The following is a 20,862-nucleotide window of genomic DNA, read 5'->3' on the forward strand; positions in this document are numbered from 1 at the left end:
ATTACTTTTAAAGGTTTGGGGTTATGGCTATTTTTTTTCCCTCTTTGTGTTACCCTGCTCCAGAAGCACTCAGTGGGAAGGTAATGAAGTAGGTGGTTTGTACATTACTACATCTTTCCGTGCTTCCTTTTCATTGGTTTTATTATTGTAGACTTTGAAACATAAGGAGAAGTTAGTTACAAGCCATTCCTTCTGGTCAGTGTTGGATGTGTATTACAGAGTTACGTTCTCAGGTGGAGGATGCATTTTTACTAACTGTGAACAGGGGTAAGTCACTGTGGACCAAAAAGCATGAGATGTGGTGGAAACCCCGTCATATGGCTGCTGTAGCATAATAATACGTTTCCCAATCCTGAATTTCAGCCAGCATTTGTTGGAGAACATAGCTTGAATCATGGCTCCCTATGGTCCAGCAACCACTCAGATTAAGGTATGTGGTTTCCCTAATGTCTGTCAAATATTGTTGGAAACCACACTGGCTAGGCTGTAAGGTGAAAAACATTACATGGGTGGTATCAGTTCCCTGCAGAAATCAGAGGGGAGGGGGGGAAGACAGAAAATAACTTTCAGCCAAAATACATATCTAAAAGCATTAGTGTTTATTTTAAAAACATCATGTAACACTTCTTTAGAGTTTCTATGTATGTGTGCTTAATGAATGAGAAAAAGGAAAGGCTCTGTTTCTCAGAGGAGCTGATGACTTGGAAGCTGAGAAATGTGAGCACAAAACATTCTGACTAGCCTTGAGTTTGGCTCGTGGTATGATCGGTTGAGTCGGGTAATCCACACTGAGTCTGCGTTTGGTTTGGAAGTTAAACCAAGGGTGTTCGTGAGATGAACAAAATAAAACCATGTATTATGGACTTTGCATTAGGAGAATGTGGCCACGTTAAGAGACAACCCCACTGCAGAAGTGGCTTTGCTGTGTGCAGTGCGATGGGACACCTGGGCCATCACTTCCAGCCTGGGGGTCAAACATTACTAACGCACGAATCTGAAAACCCCCAGATTCCTTGCCGTGTATGTTCTTCACAGAATCCTGTTGTGGGCAGCAGTTATGTGATACATATAAATCTTTTCTGCCACAATGAAGGAACACCTAAGCTAACTGGGGGGCTTGGGAGTATGTGGAGTCATGACTGTGATAGTGTCGAAGTGTTACGGTAATATGGTGACCATTTTTGACTGAAGTGATCTACCAGCATTCAGGGTGTTACGAGTCTTCTCTGATTCCTTCCACTGATGAAGGAATTGATAGTAGAGATAGATATTTCCATTTCTTTTCATTTTAATTTCTACGCAAAAAGTATTTTATTTCTATTTGAAACAGTATATTTAAATTTATTGTATATATTTTGCATATATGTAGTGATCTAGTGTGTACTTTGTGTCTTGCCTCACTGAACACAGACAAACCAAATATAAGATGTGTTCTGCTTACAGTGTCCAGAATCATTACAGCGTACGCTCTATCCCAAATCCCTGTTAGAGCTTTTATTGATTGTCTTTGCCCCTCCTGTCTTGTTCTCTTTAGCACAAATAGCACCATGAAATAACAATGGTCTCCCTTTGCCATCTTTATTTTCAGTTGACATGAAAAATACTCCAAGCAGCAAGATCAAACTCTTACTCAGTCATCATATGTGCCTGTGTTTTGGAAAGAGGCTCCCAGCTTCATAAATTAACCTAGTTGCTTATTGTATGTCTTGGAGAAAAGCTGTTGTGATGACCATTAGTTTTCTCTAACCAATTTATTCACTTGTTATTAACAGTAACATATTAAGGAAAAAGGAGTAGGGGAAATCCTTATTCTTCAAGTAATTTTTTTATGTGAGATTGGGCAAACTGGGCATTGAATTGTTCAGTTCTATAACCGCAACGCCCAATCACACGTGTACTTCTGTGCAAGTGACTTTTGCATGTTACATTCTGCCAGGGAGCCATAGCAGTTTCTCCATCAGTTTGCAGTCCTCAAAACATCTCTAAATCCAGCGCTATCCACCAGCCTCACCTGTATATGTTTAGTGTTGAGCAGCTCGCTTGCAATGCCAATGCTTTTAGGAAATGTCCTTCATTACACTTTAATTTCCTGATCATTGATGTCTTTTAATTAATCTAAAATTCAGAGAAGAAAGCCATGACAATCAAGAGTACAGGGGACTGCATCTGAGGACTGGAAACAGAGTACAGAAAGGAGCCTTTCACTTCAGAGCTCTGGTAGGAATCCAGCTCAGTTTCAGATTTAGCAAAAATCATTACTGTGTGATGGCTTCTTGGTGTCCTGCACTCTACATCCACAAATGAGTCAGAGTCCACATCACACAAACCACCAGAACAATTGGTGCTACTGTAATTGGGAGCCTACTGGCAGCATCAGTGGAAAGGGCAGGGACTTGAATGAACATGGAAAATGAGCTGCTTTGAGACACATCTGTGTGAGGAAACGTAGAAGAAATTTAATCAGTGGTAGCTCCCTTCTGGAGATAGGTGGAAGACTTTACTTTCTAGTACTGACAATCTGACACCTACTAACAAACGTTATGTTCAAGAAAAATAAAGATCATTATGGGATCCTTTAATGTGTGAAAGCATGAACTAAAAAAAAAAAGCTAAGTATGATAGAAAAATCAACAACAAAATCTAAATGCTGACTTGAAATAATAGGAACAGAGCCAAACAAATATTATCAAGCGTGACCACTGCTGGCAACAATTGCTTCCCTCAAAAACACAGGGAAATCCTGCTCTTCTATTGAACAATCTCTTCAAGTTGAGCCCCTTTTAGGTAAAAATAAAGGAGCGCATCCGCTGTTCAGACATTCTCTTCAGAGATGAGAACGTGGATTGGTAGAAAACATGTTGGACTTCATTCAGCCTGTGATGATGCCTTGATATCACAGAAACAACAACTGGAAGGAGAGCTGTCAGAGCACAGGACACCATAAAGAGAGTGCTTTTAGAGGAGGCTGGGACTGCCACTGGGCATTTGAATCGGTGGTGGAGATTGGAAGGGACCTCTGGAGGTCACCTGCTCCAGCCCCTGAACTTGGCACTTGCACTGGATCATCTGCTCTGAAGTTGGGAGGTCCTCATCTTCGAATTTATATGGTACCATTAGTAATCCTAAAAAACCTGCCTCTGCCAGGATACTAATTGTGTACTACCGGAGATTAATTTAGCCCCATAATTCCTGTAAGCTTCAAACAGTTAAGCTGTGAAGACATCTCTTAACATGCTGAAATGACACAATTGCACGTGCTGATTGCAGTGGTCAATGTGATACAAATTTTTGACGAAGTGAAAGTAAAAGGAATGTCTTTGATGTCAAATAAGTGCATTAGCAAATCTGAAATGTTCTGAGACAGCTTGGACTATTTGTGAATTCATGCCAAATTCAACTAAAAATAGAGTAGAAACGTGAACCTCAAGTTGAAGTTTTCCACTGCAGTTCCTCAAACCAAAACATTTTGACTTTTCATGTTAAAACGGTTCAGAAACTTAACTTAAATAACTTTAAATCATTTTAAGAGCAATGAGAACCAGAAAGTTAATTTCTCAGTATTTGTTTTTTTTGGGGGGAGGGGGGAAATTCAGAGCAACCCAATACAAAGATGTGTGTGTGTTTGGGTGTGTATGTGCATTTGCAGGGGGGAAGGCAGGGTTGACCACAAAACTGAAAGAGAAATTAGTTGTTCTGTTCCCTACCTGTAACCTGCCACATCTCTGCTTTTGTATTTTCGGGCTTCTCTTCAGTAGATAATGCTACCAGATTATGTAGTGTTGTCGGTGCAGAGGAGACGAGATTTAGCTAGCTGCATTTGTTCCCAGTTGTGTGGTAAGCAGGATTTAACACCCAGGGCTCTGAAGGTGAGACCATGTGTAACGCCCTGCTCCTCAGTCTCTTATGAGTTATACCTGTATCGTGAAGGTGGTGGGAAATAAGCACATCCTTTCAGGGAAAATACAGAGAAGTATTGTGGAACATCACCAAGGTGTGAGGCCTAGGTTCAAAGTTTCTGGGAACCAGGGAATAACAGCACACAGGGCACAGATTTCAGAGTATAAGTAAGTAAGTAAGTAAGTAAATAAATAAATACATAAGTAAGTAAATAAATAAATAAATAAGCAAGAGGATTGCAGCATCCTGTATCATCACACCACTGGTTTCTTTTACCCAGGGCACAGATTTCAGAGTACAAATAAATAAATAAATAAATAAGCAAGAGGATTTCAGCATCCTGTATCACACCACCGGTTTCTTTTAGTGAAGAGTATGTGGTGCATATTTTTCCCTTTTCTATGACCAGTGCTGAATTCCTCAGGGGACTGGTGATTCTGCAGACAGGGCGCTGTGGAAAGCTTGGTCCCCTGGGCAGTGCCTAGCCCTTCCACCAGCGAGGGGGAGAGGGGGCCGAGGGGTTTGGTGTTCGAGCAAGGAAAAATCTGCACAGAGGCTTTCCCTGTTCGGTCAGCCAAAGCAAGATGCTGAATTCAGCAGAGGTTGAATTTATGAGAACGGCAGCAGGAGGTGGGATGAGGGGTTTAAATGGTGAAAAAGCTTTTAATAGCAGTCTTTATATTATAATAAAACTGTTTGTTTCAGCATCTCTGCCAGCCAGCGTAAGCAATATAAGTTTATGAGTAGCTGATATTTCGTGTAATGGCAATGCATTTGTCCATCCTGAGTGCCTGTTACTTGGCAAGCAGATGACAGGTCATATTATTAGGCAGACTGTTATTTCCACAGGCAAAGAGGGATATGCGTCCTTCTTAATGTGAAGAAAAACCTGTAAAGGCCTAAGCCATAGTATGTAACAACACAGAGCAGCATGTGTGAAAGCAATGCGTAAACCCCACTGACTAAACTAGTACAGGTTAAGATCACTGTTGAGAAATATGAAATTATTTGTGAAAAAACCTTCTAAGGTAGGTCAGAGGCCAGAAAATGAACTGCTTTTGTAAATTTCCTGCAATACCATACAGTGAGCAAGGTTACACATGAATGAAACCATGCTGTATGATTTGGCTTCTTATGCATTAAAAATCCTTTAAAACTATAACTGCAGTGTTCATTCCCAAATTATTTTTTTAATGTATTTATTTAGAGAAAACTGAAACAGTTTGCCATTTATGTGTATTCAAAAGCCGCATATTTCCAAGACTATAAAGGAAACCTTAAAAAGAAATTACTTTCAGGACACAAATAATGATATTTTAAAATGCATGGGAAAATATGCATTAAAAATTTAATAGATGTAAAAAAGATAAAATCTTGTTTGTCCTTTTTTTGCTACTTGACCGTAACAAGTGATTGTCATGCACACGTAAAACTGGATAGCATGGATTTTTGTTCATGTGTTTAATTTTGTTATGCATTTGCCTGAACAGTTGCTTTCCACGTTGTGATTTCTCTTTCATCGGAATGTTTTGAAACATTTTAAATTGGAAATAATATAAAATATAGATGTTTACAACATTCTAAATTTGTGCATAAATGCTCACAGATACTGTGTTTGTGGACACATACACAAAATCTTAATTTTATAGTTCTTGAAGTTAACTATTTGCATTTATAATAGCAGGATGAGTCCTAGAATGTTTCATTAAATATCAAAACTTTATAAATATTACTTGGATGTAGGAATTGGGTAGCATACCCTTAAAGTACTGGTGAGTTTTCAAGTTTTTTCAAGCACCCACAGCTTTCTAAGCATGTACTATTTATACCTTGGGAATATAGGAGGAAGTAGATTTGTTGAAATTACGACTCTCAAATAATGCCATTGTATTAATATCTCTGACTTTTAACAGAAAAATTAATCTCTGAAGAGGATTTTAAAAAAACAGTTGTTTGAGGATAAAATTCACTTAAAAGTGTCGATATTTTGCACACACTGCTATTTAAGGTACCTTTAATGTAACAGTTTTCAGCAAGTCCATTCTGTCATGCCTGCTGTCAAATAAACCTTTGTATCACCCTGCTCAGCAAAACCTTTGTACTCTTTGAAGCAATGTGCTGTTAATTGCTTTCTTCATAGGCTGCTGGATGGAAGAGCCTATGTAAATAAGGAGTTCACATTAGTGAGCAGTGATACTTGGAGCTGCCCGGCTTTTTTAAGGGGAAGAGGTCAAATTTTCTTGCATTAGGTAGAATGTGGACTTTGGACTAAGATGTCCTGTGTCCATCCCTGATTCCGCCTTGCTCTCGGGCAGTAGTTTGGTTACCCCCATGCAGCTGTGCAACAGTCTGTGCAGTCTTGCAAGTCTGTGAGCGACTCCCTGTCCTGGTGTGTAAGATGTCAGAGGAATGGTCAGTGAAAGAGGGAATTACTTGATTGAACCCAAAACCTTTTTCCTTTGTGCCGCTAACCTCCCAAAACCTGAATACCCCCGCAGCCCTGCTGGGTAAATATGATCAGAAGTTAAAGGTTGCCATCTAATGGTGAACATATGTAATACAGGCTTCATGGTTTTTCTTAAATTCTTTCTTACCTTTCTTCATGTACCTGCAAGTCCTTTCTTTATAAGGCACCAGAGGAATAAGAATGATATTTCATTCAGATCTTACCGGGGATGATACCTGATATTTGATCAGTAACAAGATGTTGCAACAGCATGTGAAATTCCAGCCATTCAGTTTAACTGAATTCTAATATCATAATGCTTTTTCTGTGAATTCAGATATAGATGAGTGTTCCTTCGAAAGGACCTGTGATCACACCTGCATCAACTACCCTGGAAGCTTTGAATGTCTCTGCCATAAAGGCTACACCTTGTACGGACTGACGCACTGTGGAGGTTTGGAAATAGAGTTTTGCTTATCTGTTTGTTTGCTTGCTTTGTGAACTGTTTATTGAGGCCCACGTTCTTTAGCTGAAAATTTTAGAATAGAAGATAATGAACCAATAAAGTTAAAATAAAGGTAAAACAGCATGAGCTATTTTTGACCAAAATTTCAGCATCTCAAATTTACTGAAGCATTCCCAGGAGAATAGCATAAATAAAAAACAGTGTCCTGGCATTTTTTGATGGCGGTACATAGCAGCCTCAGTATAGGGAAGAAGCCTGCAGCTGTGACACTTGCATCCACAGCTGCATGGATGCAGCCGTTCTTCCACAGCCGTTCCAAAGCAGCCTCACGGCTGAGGTTCATTGCACTGTACAGGGCAAGCTTCCTTACAGAGTTTACAAGTGCAGAGTACCAATCAGTACTTCCATGGGAGTGAGGTTAGTCACAATTGTATTTACAGAAGGAAGGCTTCTGTGTGATGGGCAGCAAAGAGAACAGGAGAAGGATGTCAGTTTTAGAAAGTTTGCAAATTTTGGCTCTACTGATATTTGTCCTTACCAGTCTGCAACACAGACTGCCTGTGAAACTCATAACAGAGGGCTGTGGGGTACTTGCTTCCCATCTTCTGTGGATCTACTTCAGCTCTTCAGCCTTTCTGCATAACTGGAAAGAATTGGTGCTGTAATGTTTGTTATCCAGGAGAGGGATATTTTTAAAGTGCATTGTAGGGCAGTATTACCACAGTGACCAAATTAGAGGTTCAAGTTCAACTTCATCAAGGCAGGAGAATTTCAGAGCAGTCAAATCCAGTATTTGCCAAGGGTATCACAGTATGAGACTGCCTGCTACTGGCCTGGCTAACGCCCCCAGGAATCACTGTGTTCTCCTGCCTGAACGTTTAATAAGTAGGGTAGATTTTGATTGTGTTCAGAACACTGGTCAAAGGAGAGCAAAGGGAGTTTTTGAGGGATTTGTTTAAGTGTATCAGTCTGAATTATCCTTTTAACCAATCAGGTCAGCGTTACACAAGCAAAAGTGAAAAGAGAAAATTATAGTATAACCTGAAAGCCCTGAATCTAAGTAACTTGTTAGAAAATACTGATGCAAAAGAAACTCTCCATGCTATTTTTAAATGTAAGACTAAATGGATTTGTCTGGTTAAAAGATGGTTAATAGTAAATTATTTAATTATTCAAGATGCTAACTAAGTAAACCTTGCATCATACTGTAAACAAAGCCCTCACTTTAAATCCACAAAAGTCATGTATTCAGGCCAGCCTCTGACCTGAGTCGGACTTAGCCCAAGGAAAGCATGCTGGAGGAATTGCTGAGAATAGCATTGGGCCCTAATGGTTCTTATTTTGTGGAACAAGCATTGCGGTACATCTTATATGCAAGAGTTACCCTCTATGTATTCCTAAGTAAATCATGCTACAGACTGAGCCAAAAAGGTGCAGCTAAAGGCTTATGTTTTTCCCACTCCCATGTGGTTCAGTTTGTGCCATGCAAACTGATACAACAGAAACAGATGCTAACTCCTCGCTTCTGTCCGAGTGCTGAGCTCACCTGGTTTTGTAGGGTTAAAGTGAGACACTGCTAATGATATCACTGCCTGGCTTCTCCTTGGGAGAAAGGTGTAGGAGGTGTATTCTGGTGTCCCTTGTATAGAGCAGCATAAGTAACAAATTAATTCACTGTATAGTAGAGGCAAGCAGAAAGAGAAATAGGAGTCTGTCTGAGGAAAGAATTTGGAAAAAATATTCCACTTGAGGGCAGATCTGAAAGAAAAATTAGTCTGAAAGTTTGGAGGACCTATGCTGTGTGGGGTGTGGAGAGACTGATCTTCAGTTTCACTGTTAATTCCTTAATGACTTAATGTATGTGTCAGTTTAGGGAAAGCCTCAAAGTTTGGTGTTCAGCCTCAGTCTTTAAATATTTTTTAGCGTCAGTCCAGCTTCATCTTTTAAATAAGACTGAAATAGGACCAAAACTCTAACTGGAAATACTCAGTGCTGAGCCTTGGGCAGAAATATAACCAGATCCAAACCTCCTGCATTAATCCGTAATGGGCAGGTCCAGAGCCACAGCTCTGAACCCAGACTGGTCCAGGCCTATCATTAGTTTTAGTCAGCCCCTGGAGAGTGATGTTTACAGTGGAACAAATAACTTATCCTGGCTGCCATCCGTGTGGCACTGAGCAGAAGTCAAAACTAGGGAGAAGTAATGAGAACCTTCAAAAAGATTTGGTGTAAGCTTGCCTGTTAGAAAGCTTTCTCTCCATCTTGCTGCCCTAGAGGGGAAGGAATAAACCATGTGGGAGTGTCCGTGTTCTGGGCCTTCCATGCCGAGGGGCAGCCCTTGTTGTTCTGTCTGGGATCCTTTTCATGGCATCTCTTGTAATAACAGTCATGTGTCATAAGCGAATCTTATAGGACAGTGCTAGCACTTACCCCACCTGTTTATGTAAAGTCCTGCTTGCAGTACATATTGGCTCGTTCAGTGACCTTAGGGAAGTTGGTAGAACTTGCTGAACCATTTAATGCCTTTGGGAATTCAGCTGCTTCTTCAGGAGCTTGGTTCTGGGCTGAGGTACTTAACATCGAGAGCTCGGGTTCGAACAGCTCAGCCAGAGCTCAGTGGCAGGAGCACTGTGGACTAAATGTGTGTTTCAAAGTATGGGTTCACAAGTAGGTCCCACTCAGCGTAAGCCTGACCACTATGTACAAAATTTTCCAGAAAGTTTTTTTCTGGAACTATCTGTTTCTACTTGAATAGTTTGTCCGATTTCGGAAGTGCTGACCTTCACAAGTCCTGAGTCTGATCCAAAAACCATAACGTTGTCTAGAAACATGCCTGTCATATTAGGGTGTCTTCCTCTGTTTCTTTTATGCATGTACTCCATGTTTTCTGCATTTTTGCTTAACCACACAGGCTAAAATCTTGCATCAGAAAAAGAAAGTTGTTTCTGCACTCCAGCAGCTGCCCCAGTAAATACTCCCATGTTCCCATCAAATGTCCCAAGACGCCAGAGGAAAACTTCGCTAATACATGCGGGGCTGTGTATGTTAACCAGTACAGGGTCTAAGCGTGTGCTTGAGCCCAGTCCCTCATCAGTCCCACCTCCGACCTGCACCTCACCCCCTGGCTTCAGATGGGATCACTGGGCTTCAACACTGGGCAGAACTGGCCTGAACTCCGACTGTGTTCCTGCAAACCCCATGGATTCCCACAGTGCCAGGCACACAGCAATCAGAACTCAAGCCTGGCCTCAGGCATGGTTTGGAAAGGCAGTTAGACGCAGCCTGTGAGCATTTATGGCCAGACCTCCCTTAGAAACACGTTGACAATTTTCCCCCTACAGTTACATTCTGAGGCCTGTTGTTAAGCCAGCAATTCAGAACATCTCATGTTGATTTGGTGCCATTCTGGCTCATTTGACCAGAATGTCAAATGGGCAACCTTTGTGCCTCGTTAAGTCCATTGCAGTAACGCTACTGTTCAGCAAGCAGATGGGTAGCTGCATTCACAGGGCAGAAACCACTTGTTGTTGAGGTTAGTGCAGTGCCTAAAATAACAGGGCTGTGGTTCATGACAAGGGCTTTTATGTTATGGCCATACTAGTAAATTAGAGAGTCTGGAGCAGCAATGTGCAACTGATGGCTCAGATACCACATGACAGTTTTGGCCTGTGCCATCTAGTGTCCCAAGTGTGCCTGCATGTGATCCAGAGGTGAGTACATGGCAGCACAACTCCTGTTGAGCATGATGGATAAACATCCTTCCTAGCAGTGGGAGGAGAGGAGAGGAGAGATCGGCCATGTCGGCACAAGTGTATAAATGCTGATTGCATGAACTAAAAACATAAACTCATATTGACTAAAAACTTTTCCAGTGTATCAAAAGCTGAAAGATTTCATGTGGAATATCAGTGATAACATATCTGGTAATTACTTTGCCTTCTTGCAAGCTTTTACCTTTCATTTTTATTCAGGGAGTAGCAAACTAAGTAAACTACACTTCAGCTTCTAGGTTCCTATCAAATATATAGTTTCCTCCTCCATCTGAATCATTTCTAAAAGCAAACTCTGTGAATCACTATGGAGAATTTATCTCCCTGTTATGCAAAAGTGATCTAATCTCACAGATGTTTTATGCCTTTGACATTTTTCCATATAATGCAATATTCATTATTGTCCAGATGCTACAGAGACTTTCGAGCATGTTTTGTATCTTGTAAGTACTTCCAAGAATTTCAGTGTAACTAGGCCTGGCACGTAAATTGTATCATATGCATAAATCCTTGAAAGAGTAGGAGCTATACATGTGTCTAAGGACAAAGCCATGCAATATGCACTAAAATTGTTTGACATGAGTATTTTCTGCATTTATACATGTTTATATAAACTTACATATAAAAGTTATAGTGGGAACAGGTATCCTTATGCGCATAATATTTTAATGCACAGTATATATGTGTACATATGGTTAATACTTTTCTCAACTTTAATTACATTCAGATATTGATGAATGCAGCATCAGCAATGGTAGCTGTGACTATGGGTGTCTTAATACAATGGGGAGCTATGAGTGTGTCTGTCCACCTGGAAAGAAACTGCACTGGAATAAAAAGGACTGCATTGGTAAGTGCGGGAGGCTGACTCAGAGGTGACTGTGGTAATGCTCCTGTTCTCCAGGAGTGGAAAATCCTGTGGATTTGTCTGAGGGATGCTGCATTTTCACAATATAGATCCTGAAATTCATTTTATAAACTCAGATAATACCTGATCCTATGGGGGTCCATGGGCTAGGATATAACTGCAGGTAGATAAGAGAATGGGCGATACATTGGATTTTATTGGTGTTGATTTTTTTTTTATTTTACAAGTCCATTCACACAAATCTAAGTCATCTTATTTTATGTATTTTATACTTTTGTCCTAAATTTGTCCTTTGTCCACCTCTATGACTTCAGTTATAACTCTGTTTCCCTCTAAGAGTACCTGTTTACAGGTAGGGCATGGTATTCAGGTTAATATCTATATTCACAGCACCATGCCCCAAAGGTATCCTGCTTAATACAAAATACTGACACTAGCTGTGTCAAAGGTATTAATTGCAATGAGCTCAAATCCTGAACCCACTAAAATTACGGCACTTGCTGGTAGTGCCACTTATGTTGTGGCAGATCTGAATTTCTGTATCCTTTAAACAGACGACTTTTTTTCTGGAGTTTTATTTGAAGCACAGAAAATCTTGACCTGAATGGCTACAGCTATTCAAACTATTTTCTGTGAAGTTTTAGTTCCATTTTCACGTTTTTAATGGGAATAGCACAACTTAGGTCTTTCATAGTCAAATTTAGGTTGTGAGGTTTTGTTTGTTTGTTGATTTTTTTTAACCATGAATAACATCTGGGGCCAATGCCTAATACCTAACTGGGAACAAGACAGAACAAGACAGGGTGGGAGCTTACGTGGGAATCTCTGTACATACTGATGGAAAGCACTGTAGTCTGGGCTGGAGACCACCGCACTGGCCTCTTGTATGATCATGCAATCGTGGCATTTTCTCCCTTGGATACAGCAGTATGGAAAGCACTATGTAAACAGGGTGGGGTGGGGTGGTGGGCAAGTATCTCAAGTTGGGTTTCAGCCTTTGCCACTGACTTTCTTCCTAACTACAACCAAGCACTTTGTTCTTCGCTTACCTTTACATATATTACCTTCCCTACTATATAGAGAACTAAGTACGGTAGGAATAAGAAATTTTACCTTTGTTTATTTAGTTATCCGCTGGGTCTCCCTTGCAATGTACCCATTAGTCCTCTGAAAAGGAGTTTGTAAACTAACAGCAGGGACTAAAATTTGTTGAGGTCTAGTACGCAGACCACAGATGGTTTGTGCTGTATTCCCTCTCAACCTACTGAGAATTCTGTCCCTACGTTAGGAGGCTGTATTGAAAATATTTTCCTAGTTTAAAATTTCTCTTCGTTATTTGTAATATTCAGTTGGGAGACGGAAAATAGAACACCCTTCTCTATTGATACACACCGTTTTATTTGATGAATTTAGTGAGGCTTAAAATGAGTGTCATCTCCCTGCTGATCACCTGCCTTTATTACCAACATTGTTTAGAGGAAACTGCATTCTATATTGTTATAAAAGCACAACAAAAAGAGGGAGAATGATATTTTGTGATCCTGAATGCCACATGATTTGGAGACATTTGCAATTACAAAATCCTCTTTTGCTCAACAATGACACTTTGCACTTATGTTGTCTTCTCAGTCCAAAGAAATAGTTTCTTTAAAAACATCACCAAAGCAACATAAAAGACCTTAGGAGGGAGGTAAGTGGAGGATGATTGTTCCCATATTTGAGATGTGAACATCAGGCGTGTTTAAGGGACTTTTATATATTTATATTTAAACAGCAGTTAGGCCAGGAACATGAACCAGCTGGTGGCTGCTGGGACCCATCCTCTGCACTCAAGCCAAGGCTCATTCCAGCTACCACATTTGAATTGCCCTGTTTCATACCAGCTTTACTAGGCTCTTCCCAAACCCTAGTGGACCCAGACCAGTCTGGCTGCTGCAGCTCTGATCTCCCCCCTACCTTGAAGTGGTTTAGTGGTGAGCTGACAGGTAGGGAAAATGACATTTGCAGTAGTACAATCAGCCATGAGCAAAACAAGAGTCCGCCAAGCCCATCCCGTAAGGTGAGCACGCTTGGAAGAAGCAGCAAGGAACAGCTGGCAAAAAAGCATATATATACTGAACAGGCATTTTACGGGGCTGAAGCAAGAACTGCTCTGCAGACACCTGGCTGAGATTTAACCAGCTGATGCCATGTGAAATACCCGCTTGAAGAGGCTGAATCTCTGGGGGAAAGGAGGGAGCGGTGAGGCTGCCTCAGCGCAGGTAGTGGTGGCACCTGTCAGCTGCAGCCAAGAATGAACCTCGTTGTTTGTGTGAAGAAAGATGTACTTGAGTAACACTTCGGTCCCAAGAGATGTCAAATTAAAATAAATGCAGGACTGTAATTATCAGTGGCATATCATCATCTCAGGGCGAAGCACAGAGACTGGTCCAACAATTCCTAATAACCTTATGTAGTTTCAGCTAAAACACAAACGATCCCTTACCCAAATATGAAGACCAGCTTGTGAGACCTGCAAGATACTTGTCTTCATCCTGCCGTGAAGCCAAGTGGAGAAGCTGGGTACTTCCATCCACGAGCTGCAACGTGCCTCTAGTGGTGGGCGCTGATGAGAAATGGCTGATGCCTGTGTGTGTCACTGTCCCTTTAGCATTGCCTGGGGCGTTTCAGCAGTGGCTGAAAGGACCGGTGGGACTATCCATCTCTATCCCAGCATGTCCTGCCTTACCCCTGCCTGGCTGGCAAGTTTTCTACTTCCAGAAGCTACAACATGGAGCTACAATTAAAAAGTCTGCGAGAGTCAGAGTGAGAAGTGAAAAATAGCATTTTAGGGGTCACCCAAATAAATAGATCTTTGTGAGGGTGGTTCCTGCACGTCGTGTGACAGTTGGCCTGTTCAACCAGAGCACTGTGCTTCCAAAAGGGGGGACAGGGCACCTCAGGTCATCAGCATTACCTGTTGCTTCTGAGATGAACATGTGCACACAGAATTGTGCTCCTAATTAGAGACACACCTGCTTTCCAGAGTGCAGATTTGGACATGAACAGTCTCAAAGTGGAGGATAGGAAGGAAAGACTGAGCTAGAGTTTACATCTAAAAATGTGAAAGAGTTTCATTTTCAAGTCCAAGCTCAAGACCCAGATCCAGGTATTTTCTCCCTAATGTGTGCTTATTTCAGAAATGCCTAGGCCTGTGATTTTGCTTGGTTGCCACTTCTACCTCTCCTCACCACTGCGTGCAAGCAGATGCACAAGGTTTGGGTTCGGCAGTGTCTGACTTTTTTTTTTTCATTTCTCTCTTTTGGGTTTTTTCCCCTCCTCAGAGACCGTGAAATGTCTCCCGAATGCCAAACCAGCTCCCAAGGCTCAGCTGGTGTGTAGCAAGACAGGAGGCATAGAGAGCTGCTTCCTCTCATGCCCATCCAATACTCTTTTTGTTCCAGGTTTGTACAAAGTATTTGTCCTCCTAAGTCTAGAATGTAACTTGATGATTTTCTTCTGTTAATGTATTCATGATGCTTGCATTTAGTTTTTGTTACGGACAACTGTAAGTGAGCAAAAACATCATTATAAATCAAATTCGGCCAGACATGCACATCATTAAATACAAGAACTGATTCTCAGTTACATTAGGGGTTTGGCCCTTCATTGTTTAATTTGAGGTGTCATTTGCGAGGGTGGGGAAATTCTAACAAAACCTGAGAGAAACATTTACCTTAACCAGGAGAGTGCAAAAGAAAAATATTAATATATTGAATTGCTACATCAAAAGTGAGAGAAAAAATGAACAGTTGATTTCAGTGAATTCCTGCTGATTTTTAGTACCATCTTTTGCAAGTTGAGTGCAGTCCCCTGTGCCTATTCAGGCATCAGCTTCAAATGATGGACTCTGCATTGTGGCCTAAAATACCCTGTAATTGTGTAATTGAGCAGGAGAAGAGACGAATCCCAAAGTGGAGGGTCCCCCTGAGGGGAGAGCGGCCAGGCAAGCACAGTCTGAGGCAGGGATGGGCAAGGACGGGTGGGACACACTGAGAAATGTGGTGCTGTGGCTGCCACAGCACATGATGGAGCTCCCACACCAGCCAGGGTATCATCAAACTTCCATCAGCTCAGCCAGGGGCACTGTGGAGCAAGGCAACAGCTTAAACCTGTCTTACTGTCTCATACAAAATGGATACAACTAAATCTGTCTCTAAAGGCTGTATGGCAAAAAGGATCTCTCAGTATTAATTTATTCAGTTGCTGGGGTTTAATAAATTTTGATGGTAATAGTTCAGCAGAGCGTTATTATTAGAAACAGACATTTCACACAACACACCCTTTATTGTATCATTTGCTACATGTAATTTTCCATCTACACAGTTTTGCAGGGCAGGTGGGGCAGGGGGATCGCTATTGCTTTTTCATACATGTTCTGGTTCTGACACGATTATTTTCCACAAGAATCTCTCTACTTTTCATGTTAGTCCTGGCATTACATGCAGTAGAGCTGTTCACACTTTATTTTCAGTTTAGCACTGGAACTGTGCATTTATCTAATTTGTATGCAACAATCCACAGTTTTATCTGTGCAATATGTAAACCCTGTTATGGTTCTAAGTATGTTATTTTTTGTTTCTGCCAATAAATCCTGTCAGAATCCGAAGCTAAAATTATTATGAAAGTAAGTTTTTTTAAAAAACTGTAGAGATGATCAATGTGCAAGGGCTCTGCTGTGGAAAAACACAAAATATTCTCTGCTTGTGCACCATGGAATTATTTACAGCTAACCTCATGCCACATTGTTTATAAAATGTAACATTTCAGTGCTGGAAGAAACAAAACTTATAGTCAACACTGTGAAGCAGTAGCCTTTGGCAAACTATTTCAGCTGTTTAAAATCCAGGTTCAGCACTGAAAACCCCTCCTTATTTAGCACTTGGTTCAAGCACTGAACATCAATGCAGGGGGTGCCAAGGGGAGCAGATGCTTTGTGAGGCTGTTGCCACATGTGCTGATTCTGCATTCTGCCCCGCAGATTCGGAGAACAGCTACACGCTGAGCTGTGGCGTCCCCGTCCAGCAAGGCAAAGCTCAGCAGAAACGCAACGCGACGCTGCCCAGCTGCGCAGGTAGGTGCCCGCCTGCTCACCCGGGCCTTGGTGTCTCGGAGGTGGGTGATGGAGGTCCCCCAGGCCATTCGTGAGCTGCAAGGTGTACAGCTCTTGAGTTACACAGGGTCAGAATTAAGGTAGCCTGCGTTTCATCGTGCACCTACTCGCTTTTCTGAAGCCTCTCCTTGAGGGCTGGAGCGTGCTCAGTGGCCGTCCAGTGTGGTGTTGCCTTGGTAGGTCTGTACAGGAGTGGTGGAGGTTTGAGATATATTCAGTAAGGACAAACGTCTACTTCCCAGAGTCCACCAAGGCATATCAGAATGGCATTTCTTCCCAGGCTTGGAAGTGACCCAGAGGGGGCCTGTCAGTAACACAAGAAAGAGCAGAAGGCTACGGTGGGTCCCATTCCCCACCTGCAAAGTCCCTCCTTAGGAGCACAGACCCTTCTACCGGGGATTCCCGATAAAAAGGTTATGATACTTTTATGAGCACGTACTGTGTGTCATTCATCCTGTTCTCAGGAATAGCTGAATTATTTTTGCAGAAAGATTTCAAACTGCATCTTTAAGCTGATAGCCTCAAAAAAAGTTCAGCTCAAAATGGTTGAAATCTAGCAAAATCAGAAGCAGCTGAAACAGCATCCAGCAGTGGGAAGTGTCAGCCCACCTCATGTATCATTGCCTGCTGTACTTCTCTCCAACTTGCCAGCTCTCTAGCCACGTATCTGCTCTATTTGGAATGCTTTGGGAGATAAGCTGTGGAGTGAGGTGACACAGCAGCAGATGTGTCTGCCTGTGGCACCGGGGCAGGCTACCTCCATAGTCCTGCTGTGGCAAAGCCATCCCAAAGAAAAAGGGACCCACACTGTGGCACCTACCGACAACCGCGCCGCACCTGGTGGGCATCCCGCGGCAGCTGGCAGGTGATGGGCCAGGCCCAGCCTTTTCCACCATGGCCTTTGTGAGGAACCCAGCCAGCAGCTACATTTCCTAAGCAGTGCTTGGCTGTGTAACAGCATCTAAAGTCACAAGGTGTAACTGGCTTGGATTTAAATCTGGAGAATAAAGCTTCCAAGCCATAGACCGCAGGCAAATAAAGACGCTTCCTTTGGATGGTTTTCAACTGCCCACAGCATAGCTTCACTGAATTAATCTTATTCCTGGTTGGCATTAGCAAGAGCAGAGCTACAGCCAAGTAACATGGGAAGTCATAGACAGAGACTCAGAAAAAAATATAAGAATTAACCTTTTTCGTAGTAAGAGACACATTCACCCAATTTCCACCAAGATGTGCTGGCCTGCTGGAGGGGAAGCATATGTGCAGAGCATGTGCAATACTAGCAAATACATTGAACTTCATGGCCTCAAAAGTAAGTGCTTATGTGAACAAATAAACTTATCGAAATGGATCCTTTTATACAAGGTATATAACTCTTGGGCTATCTCTTTTCTATGTCAGAAGAAGACTTTTGAGTCTGTTTTTAAAAATAAGTTTCAGACTTCTTTTCATGTGCATGCCAAATGATAGCTTTTTTACTTTACATCAACAGATTCATTAGCTCCTCCAATCAAGCAGAAAGCTCGTTTTAAAATTAAAGATGCAAAGTGCCATTTACGGCCTCGCAGCAAAGAAAAAACAAAAGATTCTGGGAAGCAAGCTGTTTTAGGTATGTGGTTTCTTCTAACATGTAAACAGCATTCTAATTTTTTGTTCGTTTGCTTCCTTGTTTGCATATTTTGTTTTCACACTGCAGACAGGAAAAAAAAAAGTAATGGTTTTCATATTTGGATCTGAATTTAAGTTCAGGCCAAGGTTCATACTCGAGCTGAACAGTGCCTTGGGTTTGGATCTAACGGTGCTGAAATGTCACCGGTTGCTTTGAAAAATCTTTGCTCAAAGAGTTTGGAATTAAGCTGATTCTTTTTCTGGCATTGGAAATACGCTGAGACAAAAAGCTGTGACCAATGTAAAGTTACATGAAACAATGTCAGCTTGGCTTGGTTTAATTTTCCCAAATGAGGTTTATAAAAAAACCAAAAGCTATTATTTATTTGCTTTTGCTGGCTTAGTATTCCATTGCAGCACCACAGACAATCACTAAGAGGGAAACTTGTAACCAAAATCTGATGTTACACAGCCTTAGATCTTTTGTGATGCTGGAGTGAGCAGTTACGATGTTAGAAAAAATATTTAGAACATTTAGACATAATTACCAAAAATCTGAAATTAATAAAAGTTTGCGTCAGACTGAATCAAAGTAATCAAATGTTTTTAAAACTCACTGTGACTAGATATGTGGTTTTATTATTTTTAGTTTTGACCATCACTTTCAAAGTTGAACAAAAAAGAGATCTTAAAAGTTATATGTATTTAACAGGTCTTCGTGACATTTATTTCTTGTTCTCTATCCCCTTGATACCATGACAGGGACATGTAAAGAGTATTTGGGTGTTACTGCTGTGCATTTCCACAGCTTAAAAGATTTGGAGCTCATTTAAATTTAATATTAACTCCAGATTTTCTAGATTTTAATACACAGTATTGACTGAGTAATTGCAACAGCTCGTATTGTTGCTTAAAGCAAATTAGCAGCTTACAGCAAATGTCTGCTGGTGATATATTCTCTGTTGTGAATCTGTCTTACCACCACTTTTGCTAGCAAGTGAGGAGTCATATATGAGCCCTGAACAGAGAGTAAAAATAGCTATCCTAAGAAAATGCTAATGGTTTAAAGATTTTATTTTTAAAATTTAGACTCAAGTTTTATCTTTACCCTCAATCTAGACATTTATCTCTCTAATTTTCCAAGTATTGGCTTAAAACAAATCTCAGTTATCAACATGCTTACCTTGTCCTTATGTATTGTCTTATTTCAATAAGATGTGATTATCAGACTCATTTTTGGAGTCATAGAAGTTGATTTTTTTGGTCCATACAGTCACCATAGGAATGTTTTTCTTGGATGCATTTCCTTGTCCTTTGCTTGCTTTACTTTGTGCTTATGTCATCTGAAATTCTGGGTCTAACCATAAGAATATATCACACAATCACACACTTGCAATGAAATCCTTCTGGTGGCTTGAGTGCTAGAAATTTCTCCCTGACCTGGAAGGTCCATCACCTATTACAAAAAGGGTGTTTTTCACATAGATTTCTTTATATAGGAGGAGGATGCTTATGTGATTGTGTCCCAGCTGATTGTGGCCTTTCTCCTCACTTGTTACACATAATTGACAAGGGCATTCAGTTCCTATCAGGCTCCTGATAGGATGAGAAGAAATGGCCTCAAATTGTACCAGGGGAGGTTTAGATTGGACATTAGGAAAAATTTCTTCACCGAAAGGGTTGTCAGGCATTGGAACAGGCTGCCCAGGGAGGTGGTTGAGTCACCATCCCTGGAGGTATTTATAAGATGTGTAGGTGTGGTGCTTAGGGACATGGTTTAGTGGTGGACTTGGTAGTGTTAGGTTAACAGGCTTGATGATGTTAAGGGTCTTTTCCAACCTAAATGATTCCATGATTTCCCCTCAGATAAAGCCTTACAATATATTTTCGTGACCTCCCAATGAAAGGCTTTTAAAACCTTTGATATCTGGTGATTGTCATTGTTGAAAGAGATGGCATACATGCTGTTAGTTTCTAGAGGCCCAGGCCTGCCACTCTCATGAATTGACGAAAATTTACTCTTTTGCTTTGTTTAACCATCAAATGACTGTATGTAGTATTGCTAATCTTAACTAATTTCTGTAAAGACCTTTCCAATCCTTTTGCAGAAAAAAAGACAAGCAATTATAGGCATTAGAGGTACCACGGTGCAGCTGAGCATCACCACACTATATTTGCCTCCTGCATTGAGTAGCAAAATGAACAAACCCAAAACTGCGCAGAGAAGGTGTCTAACAGTGCATGTTAGAACGTTATGAAGCCTGTCGCTGCACTCATGATAACCCAGCTGAGATACCGCTTATTAGCCTGTCATGTGCTACTCTGCTACTTGATTTCTTTTCTGTGTTGCTTCTCTTATATGAAGGAGGTCAATTCCCTTGTACAGACAACTGCCAGGTGACCTTTGTGAATCTCAAGTGTGATTCCTCCAAGAAAAAACGCAGAGGCCGCAAGTCACCATCGAAAGAAGTATCCCATATCACTGCAGAGTTTGAAGTAGAGATGAAGTCAGAAGAAGTTTCAGGTTTGTGAAAGATCTGTCTGTGGAAAGAAATCAGAATTCGGTTCCTCAGTATGTTGTTAGCATCTTGTTGATGCTGTTTCATCAAGCTGCCACGCAAACCTTTTAGCACAAGCCTCATTCAACAGCCTTTC

At 41.2% G+C, this 20,862-nt stretch overlaps 1 protein-coding gene across 4 annotated transcripts in view; it reads left to right on the forward strand.

The window, feature by feature from the left end:
* The window catches only part of SCUBE1 (signal peptide, CUB domain and EGF like domain containing 1), a 218,104-nt gene that overhangs the window by 176,803 nt on the left and 20,439 nt on the right, over positions 1 to 20,862 (forward strand). For 2 of the 4 annotated variants that reach the window (XM_055712142.1, XM_055712144.1), the window contains 6 exons: positions 6,681 to 6,797; positions 11,307 to 11,429; positions 14,771 to 14,890; positions 16,468 to 16,560; positions 18,092 to 18,208; positions 20,594 to 20,731. In XM_055712142.1, the coding sequence (XP_055568117.1) occupies positions 6,681 to 6,797; positions 11,307 to 11,429; positions 14,771 to 14,890; positions 16,468 to 16,560; positions 18,092 to 18,208; positions 20,594 to 20,731 (708 nt within the window). Of the gene's footprint in view, positions 1 to 6,680; positions 6,798 to 11,306; positions 11,430 to 14,770; positions 14,891 to 16,467; positions 16,561 to 18,091; positions 18,209 to 20,572; positions 20,732 to 20,862 lie in introns of all 4 variants that reach the window. The other 2 variants (XM_055712143.1, XM_005433714.4) reach the window with 1 other exon arrangement.

The sequence above is a fragment of the Falco cherrug genome, chromosome 5, assembly GCF_023634085.1.
Source record: "Falco cherrug isolate bFalChe1 chromosome 5, bFalChe1.pri, whole genome shotgun sequence".
In the NCBI taxonomy this organism is placed as follows: Eukaryota; Metazoa; Chordata; class Aves; order Falconiformes; family Falconidae; genus Falco; species Falco cherrug.